Consider the following 19,215-nt stretch of genomic DNA (forward strand, 5'->3'; position numbering starts at 1 on the left):
GGACTTCATCACCGCAGCTTCCCCTTCTGGGACTGTCATGGGTGAAATGGTTTAGCAAGGCTGTTACAGGACTCACTCAGGCACCCGAGCTCATGCTGTGCGACATGAATTCAAAACTTGATCAAAGCCGGGTGGGAGGGTAGCTGTGTGGAGGATGCTGAAGTGCTTCAGTGCGTTTTGCGCACTTTGGCAGAGGGGGCAAATTCACGGCAGAAGAAATATAATGTACTAAATGAGAGAATATCCAGTTTGTTAGCAAAAATGGGAAGGCAGATTGGGATCTGAATGGGGTCATATTGGGAAAGGGAAAGGTGCAATGAGACCTGGGTGTCCTTGTACACAAGTCACTGAAGGTAAGCATGCAGGCGTTGAAGATGGGCAAATGGTATGATGGTCTTCATAGCAAGAGGTTTTGAGTCAGGAGTAGGGATGTCTTGCTGCAATAATACAGGGTCTTGGTGAGACCACCCCTAGGGTACTGTGTGCAGCTTTCATGTCCCTATCGGGGGAAAGATATTCTGGAAGTGAAGGGAGAACAACAATTTTTTTTTAACCAGACAGAGCCCTGGAATGGCAGGACTGACGTATGAAGAGAGATTGGATTGTTTAATACTATATTTGGAGAGGGCTGGGGAATGGGACTAGTTGGCCAGCTCTTTGGGAGTTGGCACAAGCACAATGGGTCAAATGGCCTCCTTCTTCCTGTAAAATTCTATTCACTGAAGTTTAGAAGAAAAAGGGAATATCTCACAAGATTACAAAGAGATCTTAATTAATTGGGTCAATGGACTGAGGAGTAGCAGATGAAGTTTAATTTGGATAAATGCGAGTTATTGTATTTTATACATTTATACAATTAATGGTATAACCTGGGCTGGGTTGTAGAACAGACAGAGTGAAATTTGCATGACAGGTAGACAGGGTGGTTACGAAGTTGTTTAGCATGCTTACCTTCATTGTTTAGACTTATGAGTATAGGAGTTGGGGTGTCATGCTGAAGTTGCACTGGATGTTAGTGAGGCTTCTTCTGGAGCACTATGTGCAGTTCTGGTCACCTTGCAATCGGAAAGATATTATTAAATTGGAGAGAATTCAGAAAGGATTTACCTGGGTGTTGTTGGGAATGGAGGGCTTGAGTTATGAAATTGACTGGATAGACTAAAATTCCATCTCCTATTCCCAATTCTTCAAAATTCCATCCCCTGTTCCCAATTCCTCCGCCTCTGCCGCATCTGCTCCCAGGATGAGGCATTCCACTCCCGCACGTCCCAAATGTCCAAGTTCTTCAATGACCGCAACATTTCCCCCGCAGTGGTCGAGAACGCCCTTGACCGCGTCTCCCGCACTTCCCGCAACACATCCCTCACACCCCACCCCCACCACAACTGCCCCCAGAGGATCCCCATCGTCCTCAGATACAACGCATCATCCTCCGACACTTCTGCCATCTACAATCCGAGCCCACCACCCAAGACATTTTTCCATCCACACCCTTGTCTGCCTTCCGGAGAGACCACTCTCTCCGTGACTCCCTTGTTTGCTCCACACTACCCTCCAACCCCACCACACCTGGCACCTTCCCCTGCAACCACAGGAAGTGCTACACTTGCCCCCACACCTCCTCCCTCACCCCCATTCCAGTCCCCAAGATGACTGTCCATATTAAGCAGAGGTTCACCTGCACATCCGCCAATGTGGTATACTGTATCCATTGTACCCGGTGTGGCTTCCTCTACATTGGGGAAACCAAGCGGAGACTTGGGGACCACTTTGCAGAACACCTCTGCTCGGTTCGCAATAAACAACTGCACCTCCCAGTCACGAACCATTTTAACTCCCCCTCCCATTCTTTAGATGACATGCCCATCATGAGCCTCCTGCAATGCCACAAGGATGCCACCCGAAGATTGCAGGAACAGCAACTCATATTCCGCTTGGGAACCCTGCAGCCTAATGATATCAATGTGGACTTCACCAGCTTCAAAATCTCCCCTTCCCCCACTGCATCCCAAAACCAGCCCAGTTCGTCCCCTCCCCCCACTGCATCACACAACCAGCCCAGCTCATCCCCTCCCCCCACTGCATCCCAAAACCAGCCCAGCCTGTCTCTGCCTCCCTAACCTGTTCTTCCTCTCACCCATCCCTTCCTCCCATCTCAAGCCGCACCTCCATTTCCTACCTACTAACCTCATCCCACCTCCTTGATCTGACCGTCTTCCCTGGACTGACCTATCTCCTCCCTACCTCCCCACCTATACTCTCCTCTCCACCTATCTTCTTTTCTCTCCATCTTCGGTCTGCCTCCTCCTCTCTCTCTATTTATTCCAGAACCCTCTCCCATCCCCCTCTCTGATGAAGGGTCTAGGCCCGAAACATCAGCTTTTGTGCTCCTGAGATGCTGCTTGGCCAGCTGTGTTCATCCAGCTCCACACTTTGTTATCTTGGATAGACTGTGAGTTTTTTTCCACTGAAGCATAGGACATTGAGGGGTGATCTTTTAGACATTTATAAAATCACGATGGCATAGATAAAGTGAATAGGAAAGGTCTCTTCCCTAGGGTGGGGGAGTTCAAAACTGAGGCAAATATTTGAAGGCGAGCGGACAAAGTTGTAAAAAGGAAATGAAGGGCAACATTCTTACACAGAGAGTGGAATGAACTGTCAGAGGAAGTGCTGGCTACAGATACAGTTACAACATTTAACAGACATTTGGGTGAGTGCATGAATAGGAACGGTTTGGAGGGATATGGGGCAAACGTAGGCAAGTGGAACTGGTTTAGTATTGTAACATGGTCGGTGTGGATGGAAGGGTCAGTTTCCATTCTGTATGAATATGGCTCTATAAGGAGAAATTTCTTCACTGAGAGAGTGGTGAGCCTATGGAATTCTCTGCCACAGACAGAGGCTGAAACATTGGATATTTTTAAAAGGAAGCAGTAGGTATAATTCTTAGGGTTAAAGGGATCAAAGGCTATGGTTGAAATTTGGAACAGGGAACTGAATTGGATAATCATCCATGATTGAACAGTAGAACAGCATTGAAGAGCTGAATAACTTATTTCTGCTCCTATTTTCTATGTTTCATGGCACCTGGTAAAATTTAAATTCTCTTGGTAAAAATTAGTCTCAGTGAAAGATAGTTCACTAATGTCTTTTAGGGAAGTAAAGCTGCCATCCTTACCAGGTCTGGCCTACAAGTGACTCCAGACCCAAAGCAATGTTTGTGACTGTTAGCTGCTCCCTGAAATGGCCTAACCAGCCACTCAGTTCAAAGAGTCAGGAGTGGACAACTAATGCTGGGGTTGGTGACCACATCCCACGATATAATAAAGAAAGGACTGATCCTTCTAGTCCTCCTTTGTTGCCATGGCATTCCTTACCAACCACCTACACAAGAACTGCAGGGCCACAGCCAATCTTACAGGAGAGCCAGATGTGGTCAATAATTGTGACCTCTCTAGCATTGCCAATATTCTGTTTTGAATCACAGTGAAAATTGTCCTGGCCTTTCTCACTGAGATATGGGAGTACTGAATCAACCACAGAACAGTCGTTTGGCTCGAAGGTTTTATTGCCAGGTAGAGTTACCGAGACACCAAATGATTTTATCTGGCCGTCCTTTCATATATTGTGAGTATTCTTCGCAATGCCGGCATTAATTGCCAGTCTTTATTTGTCTCTGTATCTGACTCTGAATCTCTGTAACTGTCATGGTGTTAGTACACAAACTGTGCTACAGTGAGGCAGTTCTATGTTTTGATTCAGCACCTTTGAAGGAATGGAAACATAGTTCCAAGTCAGGATCAAAACATAGAAACCAGGAGCAGGAGTAGGCCATTCAACCCTTCTAGATGATCATGGTTGAGCCCCTATCTCAATGCCATATTTTCTCCATACCCCTTGGTGTCTTTAAAATGTGATGGCTGTGTAACTTGTTGGGGCATTTGGATTTGTTGGTGTTCCCACATGGTGTTTGTTCTTCCAATGGTAGAGGTTCCATATTTTGAAGCTGAAGGCAGTCCAAATTGTATATGGCACACACTGTAGCTCATCCAGCTATGGAACATTCCAACACACTCCTGTGATAATAGGAACTGCAGATGCTGGAGAATCTGAGGTAACAAGTTGTAGAGCTGGATGAACACAGCAGGCCAAGCAGCATCAGAGGAGCAGGAAAGCTGATGTTTAGGGTCTAGACCCTTTTTCAGAAAATTTTCTTCAGAAATATCAGCCTTCCTGCTCCTCTGATGTTACTTGGCCTGCTGCGTTCATCCAGCTCTACACCTTGGTATCCAACATACTCCTGACTTGTTCATCTTTCTGATTGTTTGCTCTGCAAGTTGGATAGTTACTAGTCACTCATTGGTGAACTGACAAAGTGTGTTGAGCATTTCGTTGTTGGATAATACGTACCAGGAATGAGCAGAGTCAGTGTCATCTCTATGGCAACACATATTCCATTGCAGAATGGAAAGGCAAAATCTTAATTTGGGAGCAATAGCTGGAGACAGGCCCGCATGTTGTCCTATCTCGCATTCAGGTAGTATCATAGAACCTAATGCACGAGAGGTGTCGATGTAATGGTAATATCACTAGACTAGTCATCCAGAGGCCCAGACTCATCTTCTGGAGACAAAAACAAAGTTGCTGGAAAAGCCCGGCAAATCTGGCAGCATCTGTGAAGGAGAAAACAGAGTAAACATTTCACGTCCAGTGACCTTTCCTCAGAGCCCTCGTCTTCTGGAGACATGAGTTCAGATACCACTGTGACAAATAGCGAAATTTGAAATCAGTGTCAAGGGAACTGGTCTAACTGGCCTAAAAACACATCTGGTTCACTAATGTTTTTTAGCGAAAAAAATCTGCCATCCTTACTCAGACTAACTTATGTGATTTTTTTATTCAATAAAGGGAAGAGGGTATCTCTAGGCCAGCATTTATTGCCCATCCTTAATTGCCCAGAGGGCAGTTAAATACCAACTATATTGCTGTGGGTTTGGAGTCACATGTAAGCCAGATCTTTACACTCTTAATTCCAGAGGTTTATTTAATCCAAATTCCACCGTCTGCCAGCGCAGCATACAAACCCGGGCCCCCAGGATATTACCTGGGTTACTGGATTAACAGTCCAGTGATAATACACTACATCATCACTTCCCCCGACTCCAGACCCACCACAATGTAGGTGACATATAACTGCCCTCTGAAATGACCTTGCGAGCCTCTCAGTGTGAGGGCAATTAGGGATGGTCAATTAATGCCAGCAAAAACCAGTATTTTGCTTAAAAATTCCAAGTGCCTGTCTTTCCTCATCTAAACTGAGTGAGCCTGGTAACCAGTATTCCTGGACACTTTCTTAAATCATATTTTAAAACATTTGTACTCAGGAAGCACTTGACAGTAAGACTATATTTACTGACAACCTTTTGTCAAATTGAAAGCTTGGTGGTATTTCTATCATTGAACTGCTCTGCTATTGTAGCACTCATCTGCAGCCTGATCACCAGACAGGCCTGGACAACATAGCTTTGATGTGCCAGCTCAGCTATACTGCTGCTGGCTCCCAAGATGACACAAAGATGGCAGGCATTATCTGAAAGGGGGAAAACAAAGCTCACAGTCTGGCTCTATCAGTAACTAGAATCTCGTACATTGCCTGCATTAGTTCATGTATCAAGTGGTGACAGGACACTGGCGACAGCAACAAGAAACCTAGCTACTTCTCATTATCGATCATCGTGACAATATCTCAGACTCAAGGTGACTAGGAAAAGAAATTGATTAAAAAGGAAAAATAAACATACATTGCAAAAATAATTGTAACTTTCTTGTGAACAAATAAAACATGGTTCACTGACACTGATATAAAAGCAAAATAGGCTGAATATCAAGGAGTAGCTATGGAAATATTAAAAGTCTTCAGCATCTATGGAGAGAGAAAGGTTTCCATTAGAATGAGCACTGGCACTAGTTTTGGTTACAGAGCTTTTGTATATATAATAAGGTAGTTTTAATATCACTCAATCTACAATGCATGGGTTCAAATCCTACCATAGCAACGGGTTGCATTAAAGTTCAATTAATAGAAAGGCATGGATAGAGTGGATACCCAGAGACATTTTCCCAGGGTGGAAATGACTATTACGAGGGGGCCTAATTTTAAGGTGATTGGAGGAAGGTATAGGGGAGATGCTAGGAGTAGGTTCTTTACACAGAGAGTGGTGGGCATGTGGAATGTGCTGCCGGCAGTGATTGTAGAGTCAGATACTTTGGAGACTTTTAAGCGATTCTTGGGTGGGCACATGGAGGATTGTAAAATGTAAGGTATGCAGGGTAGTTTGATCTTAGTGGGATAATAGGTTGGCACAACATTGTGGGCCAATGGGCCTGTACTGTGCTGTGCTGTTCTATGTTCAATATTAATAAAAATCTGGAATTCAAAGTTTGCTTAAGTAATGATGACAAAATCAATTGTTGTTAACAACGATCCACCTGGCTCATTAATGTCCTTTAAGGAAGGAAATCTACTGTCTTTAGCTGCTCTGGCCTACCAAGAAGCAGCATGATGGCTCAGTAGTTAGCATTGCTGGCTCACAGACTAGGGACCTAGGTTTGATTGCTGCCTCGGGTATCTGACCGTGTGGAGTTTACACATGCTCTGTGTCTAAGTGGTTTTCTGCACTGTGCTTTGGTTTCCTCCCACAGTCCAAAGATGTGTAAATTGGGTAGACTGGCCATGAGAAATTGCCCCACAGTGCCCAGTGATATGTGGATTAGGTGGATTAGCCAATGTAAATGTGGGATGGGGGTAGGGCACTAAGTCTGGGTGGGATGGTCTTCAGAGGGTCAGTGCAGACTTGATGGGCCAAATGGCCTTTCTGCACTGAAGGGATTCTATGATTTTATACTATTTGACCCCAAACCCATAATGTGTGACTGACTCCTAACAGCCCTCTGAAATAGTCCAGTGAATAACTCAGTTCAAGGGAAATCAGAGATGGGCAACAAATGATCTCCATATCCTATGAAAGCATACAGGTAAATACAACCCAATTCTTTTTCCTACCCAAACAGCAATGAACAACACATTAGATAAAGGGACCTTTTTTGACTTAGAGTTATAGAGTCACAGAGCAATACAGAATGGAAACAGACCTTCAATCCAGCTGGTCTATGCCTAACACAGTCCTAAACTAAACTAGTCTCATCTGCCTGCTCTTGGCCCATATCCCTCCAAACCTTTCCTATTCATGTACTTATCCACATACGTTTTAAACATTGTAATTGTCCAGTATTATCTTTTTATTTTAAAATCACTGTGGTTATTCCCTGTCTCCCTTGATGTGACTTAGATAGCTCCAATTAGATAGCTGGCTGGTGTCTGATGCAGAGAGCTACCAACCAGCCACGCCAGCTGAGGCTATCATGATGGTCTTGCTTTCTCAATCTTTTTCATTGCCTGAGATATGGTGAGCCTCAGGTTAAAATCACCAGCCAGTTTCTAATGATATTACGGGTAACGTATTAGCATAGATTGAGGATTGGTTGACCAGTAGAAAGCAAAGAGTAGGGGTAAATGGGTGTTTTTCTGGTTGGTAGTCAGTAGCCAGTGGTGTGCCTTAGGAATCAGTGTTGGGACCGTAATTGTTTACAATTTACATCGATGATTTGGAGTTGGAGACTAAGTGAGGTGTGTCAAAATTTGCATAAGACACTAAGGTGAGTGATAGAGCAAAGTGTGCAGAAGACACTGAAAGCCTGCAGAGGTCTATAGTTAGTTTAAGTGAGTGGGCAAAGGTCTCGTAGATGGAGTACGATGTTGATAAATGTCAGGTCATCCATTTTGGTAGGAATAATGCAAAATGGATTATCTTTTAAGTGGTAAAAAATTGCAGCACACTGTTGTGCAGAGAGACTTGGGTGTCCTTGTGCATGAATCGCTAAAAGTAGGATTGCAGGTACAGCAGGTAATTAAAAAGGCAAATGGAATTTTGTCTGTCATTGCTAGTGAGATGGAGTTTAAAAACAGGGAGGTTATGCTGCATCTGTATAGGGTCCTGGTGCGGCCACACCTGGGGTATTGTGCGCAGTTTTGGTCTCCTTACTTGAGAAGGGATATATTAGCACTGGAGGGTGTGCAGAGGAGATTTACCCAGTTGATTCCAGAGTTGAGAAGGTTGGATTATATGGAAAGACTGAGTAGGCTGGGATTATACTCATTGTAATTCAGTAGAATGAGGACAGATGTTATGGAAAAATATAAGATTATGAAGGGAATAGATAATGTGGAGGCAGGGAGGTTGTTTCCGCTAGCAGGTGAAACTACAACTAGAGAGCATCGCCTCAAAATAAAGGGAAGCAGATGTAGGACTGAGGTCAGGAGGAACTTCTTCACCCAAAGGGTTGTGAATCTGTGGAATTCCCTGCCCAGTGAAGCGGTTGAATGTGTTTAAGGCAAGACTAGATAAATTTTTGAACAGTAAAGGAGTTAAGGGATATGGCGAGTGGGCGGGTAAGTGGAACTGCGTCTCGAAAAGATCAGCCACGATCTTATTAAATGTCGGGTCAGGCTCGAGGGGCCAAATGGCCTACTCCTGCCCCTAGTTCTTATGTTCTTATGAGTCCAGCCTTGGACGACTGTATGGAGTTTGCAATGTTCCCCCGTGTCTGTGTGAGTTTCCTGCAGGTGCTCTGGTTTCCTCCCACAGTCCAAAGGTGTGCAGGTGGGGGTGGATTGGCCGTGGGAAATGTGGCATTACAGAGATGGGGTGGGTCTGGTTGGGATGATCTTTGGAGTAAACAGAAACCAAAGTTGCTGGAAAAGCTCAGCACTGCATGGCCCTTTGGCCCACAATGTCAGTACCCACCAAGATGTCATTCTAAACTAATCCCATATGCCGGTACATGGTCTATATCCCTCTATCCCAGCGTCTGTGAAAGATCCAAACAGAGTTAACGTACCTGCAGAGCATCAGCTCTGAAGAAGGGTCACCGGACCTGAAGCATTAACTCTTTTTTTTCCGATGGCCCTTCCTCATCACTCGGACCCGAAACGTTAACTGTTTTTTCCTTCACAGATGCTGCCAGACGTGCTGAGCTTTTCCAGCAACTTTGATTTTGTTCCTGATTCACAGCATCCGCAGTTCTTTCGGTTTTTATTTAGTGCTCATTGGAGGGTCGGTGTGGACTGGATGGGATGAATGGCCTGCTACCACACTATAAATATTCCATGATTGAAAGGGGATGTGCAAGGTATTTTTTTCTACACAGAAGGTGGTAGGTACCTGGAGGACACTGACAGTGGGAGATGGTAGAAACAGATGTAGTATCAATATTTAAGAAGCATTTAGATAGACACATGAACAGGCAGGGGATAGAGGGATATAGACCATGTACAGGAAAATGGGATTAGTTCAGAATGGCATCCTGATGGGCACTGACATTGTGGTTCAAAGGGCCATGCAGTGAAGTACAGCAGCTCCGTGGGTCTACAGTTTGGACAGGTACATGGACAGGATAGCTGCAGAGGGATGTGGATCAAACGCAGGCAGACGGGACTAGATTAATTGTGAAAACTGGGCGGCATTCACACGTTGGGCTGAAGGGCCTGTTTCCATGCTGTGAACCTCTGTAATAAATCTATAAAGCATAAATCCGCATCTTAAGTGGGGAGCGTTCGACTCACTGTCTAACGGCCAGTCGCAGTCATCAGATTTCCCCTGGAACCCCTCAAAGACATTCATAGGCAGGGGGTAAGCCTCCACATTATTTCCCGGCAGTAGGAGACGGCCAGGAGAAAAGCTAGTGGAGATTTAGAAACAGCGGGGGCGAGGTGGCGTTGATTTCGAGGTACAGCGAGGCATCCAGCGAAGTGAGCGGTGGCAGCTCTTGGAAAGCACTGCCGAGGGAGTGTCGCGGTTTATTGTGTGTTTAAGCTGTCTGCTGGGTGCGGGGAAAGGGGAAGCAAACCCGCCCACGACTTATATTTGGGTCGGGGCTGGGTGGGGGGGGGGAGTGTGTGAAACACGCGCAATGTTTACTTCTCTAAAAAAGAGGTAATAGTGAACAAAAACGAGAGCAGGAACTGCAGATGCTGGAGTCAGAGATAACGCAACAGTGTGAAGCTGGACGAACACAGCAGGCCAGGCAGCATCAGAGGAGCAGGAAAGCTGATGTTTCGGGAAACCGTGTTTATTTTTTGCCGCTGGCTTTAAAAAAAAGTTTTGAAAATAAAGTTGACGTTGTATCTGCCCTACATGGTTCGTAGTTGGGTGGGGGGGGGGAGTGTGTGGGTTAATATTTGTGTTTCCGTTTTTTACATTCCCCCTAATTTGGGATGGAGCCGGGAGACACGCTGACAGATTGCTGGCCTCTCGGGTTTTTCTTAATATCAACGTCCCCTCAGCGGCCGTGTACCTTCGCGCTTGACATGGTTAAAGCGAGAGGAACACCAAGTTTCCCGTGCGTTCGCTAAATGCAACGAATGTCCTCGAAATTCCTCCAATGCGTCCCAGAAAATAAGAGGGCGATCTGGAAATGGGGAGGGTACAGGAGACGCTCCCCCCCGCCAAGAGGCTGCTCGAAGGAAATGTTATGGGGGTGGGGGAAGGTGGTGTGTTGGTGTTATGGTTGGTATGGGGGCTGGTCTGTGATTTGGACCTCTTTGATCCCAAAGCCCAGTCACATTTTATGAGGGTGTTCTGTCCGACTTTTCTCAATAAATCTCGGGAGACGAGTTAGAAAAGTCAAGCAGCCTGGCAACTTTTCACTGTGTTTGTGGGGTTTGTGTGTGTGTGTGTGTGTGTGGGGTGGGGGGGGTGGGGGGGAAGAGGTGTGGGAGGGGTTTAGGAGTTAGCATTTTAGTTGATGCAGCTCTGTTTTACTTGTGGTCGGAACACCTCAAGAGGCAGCTGCTTGCTGTCATTTCTATAATTTCACGAGGAAGCGCGGAGCTCCGGAGTCGGATGCCTTTCTGTGTGGGCTCCCAGCTGGGGATTAGATGGTCTCCTGGTCGCTTGTGGTTTTGCGAAGGGAGCGGATAAAGCTGATCTTGGACAGCTGATTATATCGTGGGTTGGAGGAGTGGTGTGTGTGTGTGTGTGTGTCTCTCTCTGCGCCCGGGAACACTGAGAGATTCCGCTGTAGGATGGCGAGGCTAAGGGATTGCTCCTGAATGCCCCCGGGAGCTCTCGGAGAGTTTTTGCTGCATGGGCCAGACCGGCGCCGCTGCGCCCCGCCACAGCCAGACGGGATGGTGCTCCGTACCGAGCCCATCCTACTCAGCCACCGCTCCCTGGGCGAGCCGGGCAGGGGCGGACACTGGCAGGAGCTGCCCCCCGGCTCGTTCCCCGAGCTGCTCAACCTCACCAACTCCACGGACTGCGGCGAGGACATCCTGCTGTACGGCGATGTGGAGAAAGTTATAATCGGCATTGTGCTGTCCATCATCACGGTGTGGACAGTCGCCGGGAACTCGCTGGTGATCATCTCGGTCTGCATCGTCAAGAAGCTGCGGCAGCCCTCCAACTACCTGGTGGTGTCCCTGGCCGCTGCCGACCTCTCGGTGGCCGTGGCCGTTATGCCGTTCGTGATCATCACCGACTTGGTCGGCGGCGAGTGGCTCTTTGGTAAAGTTTTCTGCAACGTTTTCATCGCCATGGATGTAATGTGCTGCACAGCTTCGATCATGACCCTGTGTGTGATCAGTGTGGACAGGTGAGTCCTCATCTTCAGCATTTGCAAATTATTATAACACAGGCACACATCAAGACGCACACAGGCACAGATATACGCAGACACAGGCACCACTAGAAACACATCAACAGGCACACAGACACAGATATACGCACACACAGGCACCACTAGAAACACACCAACAGGCACACAGACACAGATGTACACACACAGGCACAGATAGAAACACATTAACACACACACAGACACAGATGTACACACAGAGAGACATATATACACACAGACACAGGCACCACTAGAAACACATCAACAGGCACACAGACACAGATGTACACACACAGGCACAGATAGAAACACATTAACACACACACAGACACAGATATACACACAGAGAGACATATATACACACACAGACACAGGCACCACTAGAAACACATCAACAGGCACATAGACACAGATGTACACACACACAGCAACAGATAGAAACACATTAACACACACACACAGACACAGATATACACACACAGAGACACAGATATACACACACAGGCACAGGCACCAATAGAAACACATCAACAGGCACACAGACACAGATATACACACACACAGACACAGATATATACACACACAGACACAGATATACACACACATAGGCACAGATAGAAACATATCAACATGCACACAGTCACAGATATACACACACAGGCACAGGCACAGATAGAAACACGTCAACACGCTCTCAGACACAGATATACACACACACGCACAGGCACAGATAGAAACACATCAACACACACACAGACACAGGTATATGCACACAGGCACAGAATGAAACATATCAACATGCACACAGACACAGATATACACACACACAGGCACAGATAGAAACACATCAACAAGCACACAAACACAGATATATACAAGCACAGGCACAGGCACAGATATAAACACACACATGGATAAAAACACACAGACATAGATATAAACACATGAGTACGTGCATTGACACGCATAGATAAAAACACATGCAGATACTCAGGCTTTGATATAAACACATAAACACACATACACAAACACTCAAATACAGATATAAACATACACACACAGACCCTGATATAAATACATATATTCACATTAAAACACATATATGGACAAGTACCCATGTATTCACAGATACACAGACACAGATATGAACACATATACACAGCACAAACACCGACGTAAACACACCGTTGCACAGTCAGATATAAATACATAACAAAAGCAGACACACATATATAAAAACACATACCAACACAGATATCCAAAGCACAGACACAAACACACACATATGCAAACACACATTTGCAAAGAAACACATATGCAAACATATGCATACACACATACACAAAAAAACACGTACAGATATACAGACATATACACATACATACATAAAGACACACACATGTATAAACACACATACACTGACACGCAGACACATGCATATGTGTAAACACAATTGCACAAATATATTACGAAGATCTTAGTCAATCATAGAGGAATACCATTGGTTAGGTTTGAGTGGAAAACATAGCCTATGCTGACAACTTATTTTATGCCATCAGCACAGCCAGATGATCCTATTGCTATTTCAGTCAGGCCTGATCTGTCTGAGATAGAAAGGTTACAGGAGGCTGTCCGATAACGTGGATCAAGGTTTGGTTTCCAGGAGTTTTGAAAATAGGTTGAGTTGCTATGAGGGGAGAGTGGGGGAAAGCCCACCACAATTTTGTTCCTCCCGCTCCCCACTTTGACAGAATCACTTCACCTGAGTTGTTGCTTTATGTGCTGCTAAATTTGAGTCTCTCATAGCATCCTGACGCTTCTAAAACATCTCTTGTTCTCCTACTGCAGAACCCTTACGTTAGCTTCTCATTGACTTCATTGAGTCATACAGCATGGAAACAGACCCTACAGTCCAACTAGTTCATGCCAACCATGTTCCTAAAGCAACTGGCCCCACTTGCCTGCGTTTGTCCCATATCCCTCCAAAGCTTTCCTGTTCATGTACTCAAACCAAATGTCTTTTAAATGTTTTAACTGTACTTGCAACCGCCACTTCCTTTGGCAGTTCATTTCACATGTGAACCACATTCTATATTTAAAAAGTTGCCCCTCATGTCCTTTTAAGTCTTTCTCCTCTCACCTTAAAAATTTGCCCTCTAGTTTTGAACTCCCCCACCTGAAAGAAAAGACCTTTGCTATTCACTCACCTATATCCCTCATGATTTTTTAAACATCTATAATGTCACCTTCAACATCCTATGCTCCAACAAACAGAGTCCTAGCATATCCAGCCTATCTTAACAACTCAAACCATTCAGTCCCAGCAACATCCTGGTAAATCTTTTCCGGACTCTCTCCAATTTAATAAACACAAGGTTTTCAAAGAATGAAGAATTTGAACCCAAGGTCTCTCTGTTCTAAAACATCACCCAGTGGCCTGCCATTAACTATATAAGTCCTGCTCTTGTTTGCTTTGTCAAAATGCAATACCTCTTATTTATCCAAATTAAGTTCCATTTGCCAATCCTCAGCCATTGACCCGATTGATCAAGGTCTGCCACTGTACCTCTAATTTTAGAGACCAAGGGAAAGGAGATGGAAATGATTTTTATGATGAATTCTGTATGTAATCGGTATATTATTACTTTTAATAATCTGAGAGTGGCTACAGTGACTCGAAACAGAAAGAAATCTGATTAATTGAATGGAATGGCTGAATATTTCACTTTTCCAGTTTTATAGTCTGAGTAAAGCACAGGGGATCTTGGACATAAAGCAGAATCATAGAGTAATACAGCATGGAAACAGGTCCTTCAGCCCAAACTGATCTGTACTGACCATGGTGCCCATTCAGCAAGTTCCAACTGCCTGTATTTGGCCCATATCCCTCGAGCCTTTCCCATCCATGTATCTATCCAAATGTATTTAAAATATTGCTATTCTACCTGCCTCAGCCACTCTCCCTGGCAGTCCATTCTATATACGCATCATTCTCTGCATATGATTTCCGCAAGATGATTTCTGGAGTACGAGCTGGGCTGCCTGAAATTAGGGATTTGCTCTTTGCTGTCTAGTGTGGTTTTTCTAAGTCTTCCTGTGAGTCTAAAACTATCATTTGAAACTTGCGGTGTCTCGTAGTAGCTGCTGCCTGCTGCACTCTGTTGCTATGACAGTAAACACCATTTACTGAAAACATTCAGTTCCTTTAAATGTCACACTTTTGGTTTCAAATCTGTTTTTTGTTTGAGGTGTCAGCCATGACTCAGTTGGAAACACTCTCACTTCTGAATCAGAAGGTGCTGGGGTCAGGTCCTGTTCTGGAGACATGAGCACATACTCCAGGCTGACATCACAGCGTAGTACTGAAGGGATGCTGCACTGTCTGGGCTGACACCTTTTGTATGAGATTAGATTAGATTCCTTACTGTGTGGAAACAGGCCCTTCGGCCCAACAAGTCCACACCGCCCCTTGGAGCATCCCACCCAGACCCATCCCCCTATAATCCTCACACCCTTGAACACTACGGGCAATTTAGCATGGCCGATCCACCCAGCCTGCACATCTTTGGACTGTGGGAGGAAACCAGGCCACCCAGAGGAAACCCACGCAGACACAGGGATAATGTGCAAACTCTGCACAGACAGTTACCCAAGGCTGGAATTGAACCCGGGTCCCTGGCACTGTGAGTCTGCAGTGCTAACCACTGAACCACTGTGCCGCCCTAAGATGTTATGCCATAGTTCTCCATGCCCTCTCTGGTGTAGTTTTCCCTAGCAGCCTGCATCATACATATCCTTGGACCAACGCTACTAAAGAAATGTTATTTGATCATCATTTCATTGCTGTCCATCTTGGCATGTCCTACTTCAGAAGATATAAACATTCTACGAAGAAAAAAACAAAAATAAATTTAAAAAATGTTATATAGAGCCTTTCAATACCTCGGTCCATCCCGAAACACTTCACGGTCGATTAAGTATTTAAAGTCTCATCACTGTTGAACGTGGCAGCCAATTCAGTGCCAGCAAACTTTGAAATTGACCTTGTATTTGATGTTGTTTGAGGGATAAATATTGGTCAGATCACCCAGAATAGTTCTTCCATCATCTTTATTTCAAAGGGAATGGAGTAAAAAATTTTAAGTAAAACTATACAAAGCCATGGTTAATCCACACCTAGAACACTGTGAACAATTTTGGTCCCTTTATCTAAGGAAGAATATACTGGCATTGAAGGCAGTCAGAGAATGTTCATCAGCTTGTTCTCAAATATGGAAGGATTTTCCAATGAGGAAAAGTTGAGTAGTTTGGATTTGCACAAATTGGACTTTAGAAGAATGAGAGGAGATCTAATTGAAACAAATAGGGGACTGGACCGGGTAAATGTGGAAAGGTTGCTTCCCTTTGTGGGAGACTGTAGGACCAGAGGATGTAATCTCAAAGCAAGTAGTCACCCACTTAAGGAGTGAGGAGAAATTTCTTCTTGCAGAGTTCAGTGAATTTTTGGAATTCTTTACTGCAAAGAGCTGCCAAGGCTGGATCATTGTGAATATTCATGGCTGAGCTGGATAATAATAATCAGTAGGCAAATCAAGGGTAATGGGGAATATGCAGGAAAATGAAGTCGGAGGTTATCAGGATAGTAGGAGCTGCAGATGCTGGAGAATCTGACATAACAAAGTTATGTACTAATGTTATGTACTACAAAGGCAGTTATGTACCAATTAAAGGCTCAGGCAATTGCAATATGTTTCTTGTAGCCTTTCTCTTAAACGGACTGTAATAAAATACACAGAGCCATCTGGCATACTGAGTTTGTTAAAGGTGACACACTTTAGGAGGGGCGAATGGACTAGCAGCAAATAAGGACATTTAGAAATAACTGAAACAAATTCTATGATGAAAGGTAGGTTTATCAAAAAGATTTGGATCAAATGCAGTGAATGAGTCTGGAGTAGGCATTAAGTATGGCTGGAACAGGCTTGAGGAGCTGAATACCTTACTGTTGTACATGCTTACAATCTAGTATGGCAGCCCAAGTGAGTTAGAATTCTTATTAGCACTTCTTGAAAATAGTTATCTGAACACTGAGATAACAAAGTGTGGAGCTGGATGAACACAGCAGGTCAAGCAGCATCAGAGGAGCAGGAGGGCTGACATTTCGAGCCTAGACCCTCCTTCAGAAATTTCTGAAGGAGGGTCTAGGCCTGAAATGTCAGCCCTCCTGCCTCTGATGCTGCTTGACCTGCTGTGTTAATCCAGCTCTACACCTTGTTATCAATTCAGCTATGATCTCCTTGAATGATGAAGTAGCCTCTGTGGGCTGGATATATCTTATGGTCTTCTCTTCTTTGAAACAGCACCCTGAGAATCTTTCGCCTCCACCTAAAAGAGTAGACGGAGCTCAATTTAATATCTCACGTAAACACAAGAGTCTCTGACCTGCGGTACTTGCTCAGTACTACAGTGAAGGGTTACCTTGATTTTTGTGCTGAGGTCTCTGTATTGGGACTTGTACAACTTTTCAACACAGGGGTGAGAGGGCTATCCATGGGGTCTTAGCTGACTCATAAATGCAAACCTTTTGTTTGGGCTGTTGACATCATTGACTGGACTAGTATTTTTTTGCATATCCCTCAATGCCCTTGAGAAGGTGGTGTCGAGCTATGGTCTTGAACTACTGTATTCCATGGGGTGTAGGCACAGAGGATGATGGTGGCATTTTCATTGATGAGTAAACCAGAGTCTCAGCTACTGCCCTGGAGTTGTGAGCTCGTAACTAACCACAGCAGAGGGTGAAAAGAGAATTCAGTATAAAACTTGGAATCATGACTAGCCTGGTCTAATGGTGATTGTTGATAACAAGAACAAAAAACCAACAGTGAGGTTAGGAGGTTTCTCACTTTTTATTCATAGTAAATTTGTCCTGTTCTACTTTCTTTGTCACTTTTTTGCCGCATTGCTAAATTGCATTGGTAGCCCTGATGGTGTTTATGTGACAGATAATATTACACCTCTAACATTACACAGTCATTTACTTTCTGACTCACTGTGTATGGAAAGGTAACTGGGGGGCACAGTCTCAGAATTATGACCAGAACATCTAGGTGTGGATGCAGATACGTTTCTTCAAAAAGAAACAGAAAAAAAGGCATGCATTTATTTAGAACTTTTCATATTGCTGGATATCTCAAATAACTATGCTTACAACAAAGTGCTTTATTTGAAATTTGATCCCAATTATAATACAAACATTCAGTCTTGTACATGGTAATCTCTTACAAGAGTAATGTGATAATGACCAGATAATTTGTTCTTCTGAGGTTGATTGTTGGATAAATATTTACCTGGAGGCTGGGGATAACACCCCTGCTCTTTCTCAAGGCAGCTTGCAGTGTTTAACGTCTTCCAGAGCAGAGACACAGCAGACTGCGCAGTCACCAATCGATCCGTTTTGGCAGTCAGTGCGGGTGGGCAGTTGGGGAGGGGGTGCGGTTTGTGATGGAGACAATTTTTATGATATGACTTGTGTTATTAAGCGCTCCCATGATCAAAAAGAAAGGCTTGTATGTTAAATCTTATCACCTGGTCACAGAATTACACAGCACAATTGTAGACCATTTGAGAGAGCTATCCAATTAATGCCTCTGCTCAGCTCTTTCTACATTTCCTGCCAATCATTTCCTTTTCAAGAATATATTTGATTCTCTTTTGAAAGTTACTAATGAATCACCTCCACCACCCTTTAGGTGGTGTGTTCAAGCTAGCTGCATACAAAAAATTCTCATTTCCCCTCTAGTTTCTTTGTCAATTATCTTAAATCTTTGTCCTATGGTTACTGCCCTTTCTGCAAGTGAAGACAATTAAAATCCCGAAATGAAAAGCAAAATACTGTTGTATGCTAAAAATCCAAAATTAAAACTGAAATGGCTGGTCATAGTCAGTGGTCTGTGAAGGGAGTAACTCCATTAATGGTCTAGTCAAATATTATCCATCTCTTCTTAAATGCCAATTCTGCTTCTCTCTTCACTGATACCAGCAGACTTAGTGGAGGTGATGGTCTTGTGGTATTATTGCTGGATTGTTAATCCAGAGATCCAGGTAATGTTCTGGAGACCTAGGTTTGATCCTGCCACAGCAGATGGTGGAATTTGAATTCAATAACTATCTGGAATTTCGAATCTAATGATGACCATGAATCCATTGTCGATTGTCAGAAAAACCCATCTGGTTCACCAATGTCCTTTTGGGAAGAAATCTGCTGTCCTAACTTGGTCTGGCCTACCTGTGACTCCAGACCCATAGCAATGTGGGTGGCTCTTAATTGCCATCTGGGAAATTAGGGATGGGCAATAAATGGTGCCTGGCCAGTGACATTCTCATCTTGTTAACAAATAAAGAGAAGAAAGGGCATCATGGGTACTTCTAGCATTCACTGCTTTTGTAATGAACCGTTCCTGACTTTGAGCAACTCTC

At 44.4% G+C, this 19,215-nt stretch overlaps 1 protein-coding gene across 1 annotated transcript in view; it reads left to right on the forward strand.

Moving 5' to 3' along the window:
* Positions 1–10,928: 10,928 nt before the first annotated feature.
* Positions 10,929–19,215, forward strand: part of LOC125455751 (5-hydroxytryptamine receptor 7-like) — a 54,713-nt gene continuing 46,426 nt past the window's right edge. Inside the window, exon 1 of the mRNA XM_048538165.2 lies at positions 10,929–11,715. Coding sequence (XP_048394122.1) covers positions 11,174–11,715 — 542 coding nt within the window. The 5' untranslated portion in view covers positions 10,929–11,173. The remainder of the gene's footprint in view (positions 11,716–19,215) is intronic.

This window comes from Stegostoma tigrinum, chromosome 1 (genome assembly GCF_030684315.1).
Source record: "Stegostoma tigrinum isolate sSteTig4 chromosome 1, sSteTig4.hap1, whole genome shotgun sequence".
Classification (NCBI taxonomy): domain Eukaryota; kingdom Metazoa; phylum Chordata; class Chondrichthyes; order Orectolobiformes; family Stegostomatidae; genus Stegostoma; species Stegostoma tigrinum.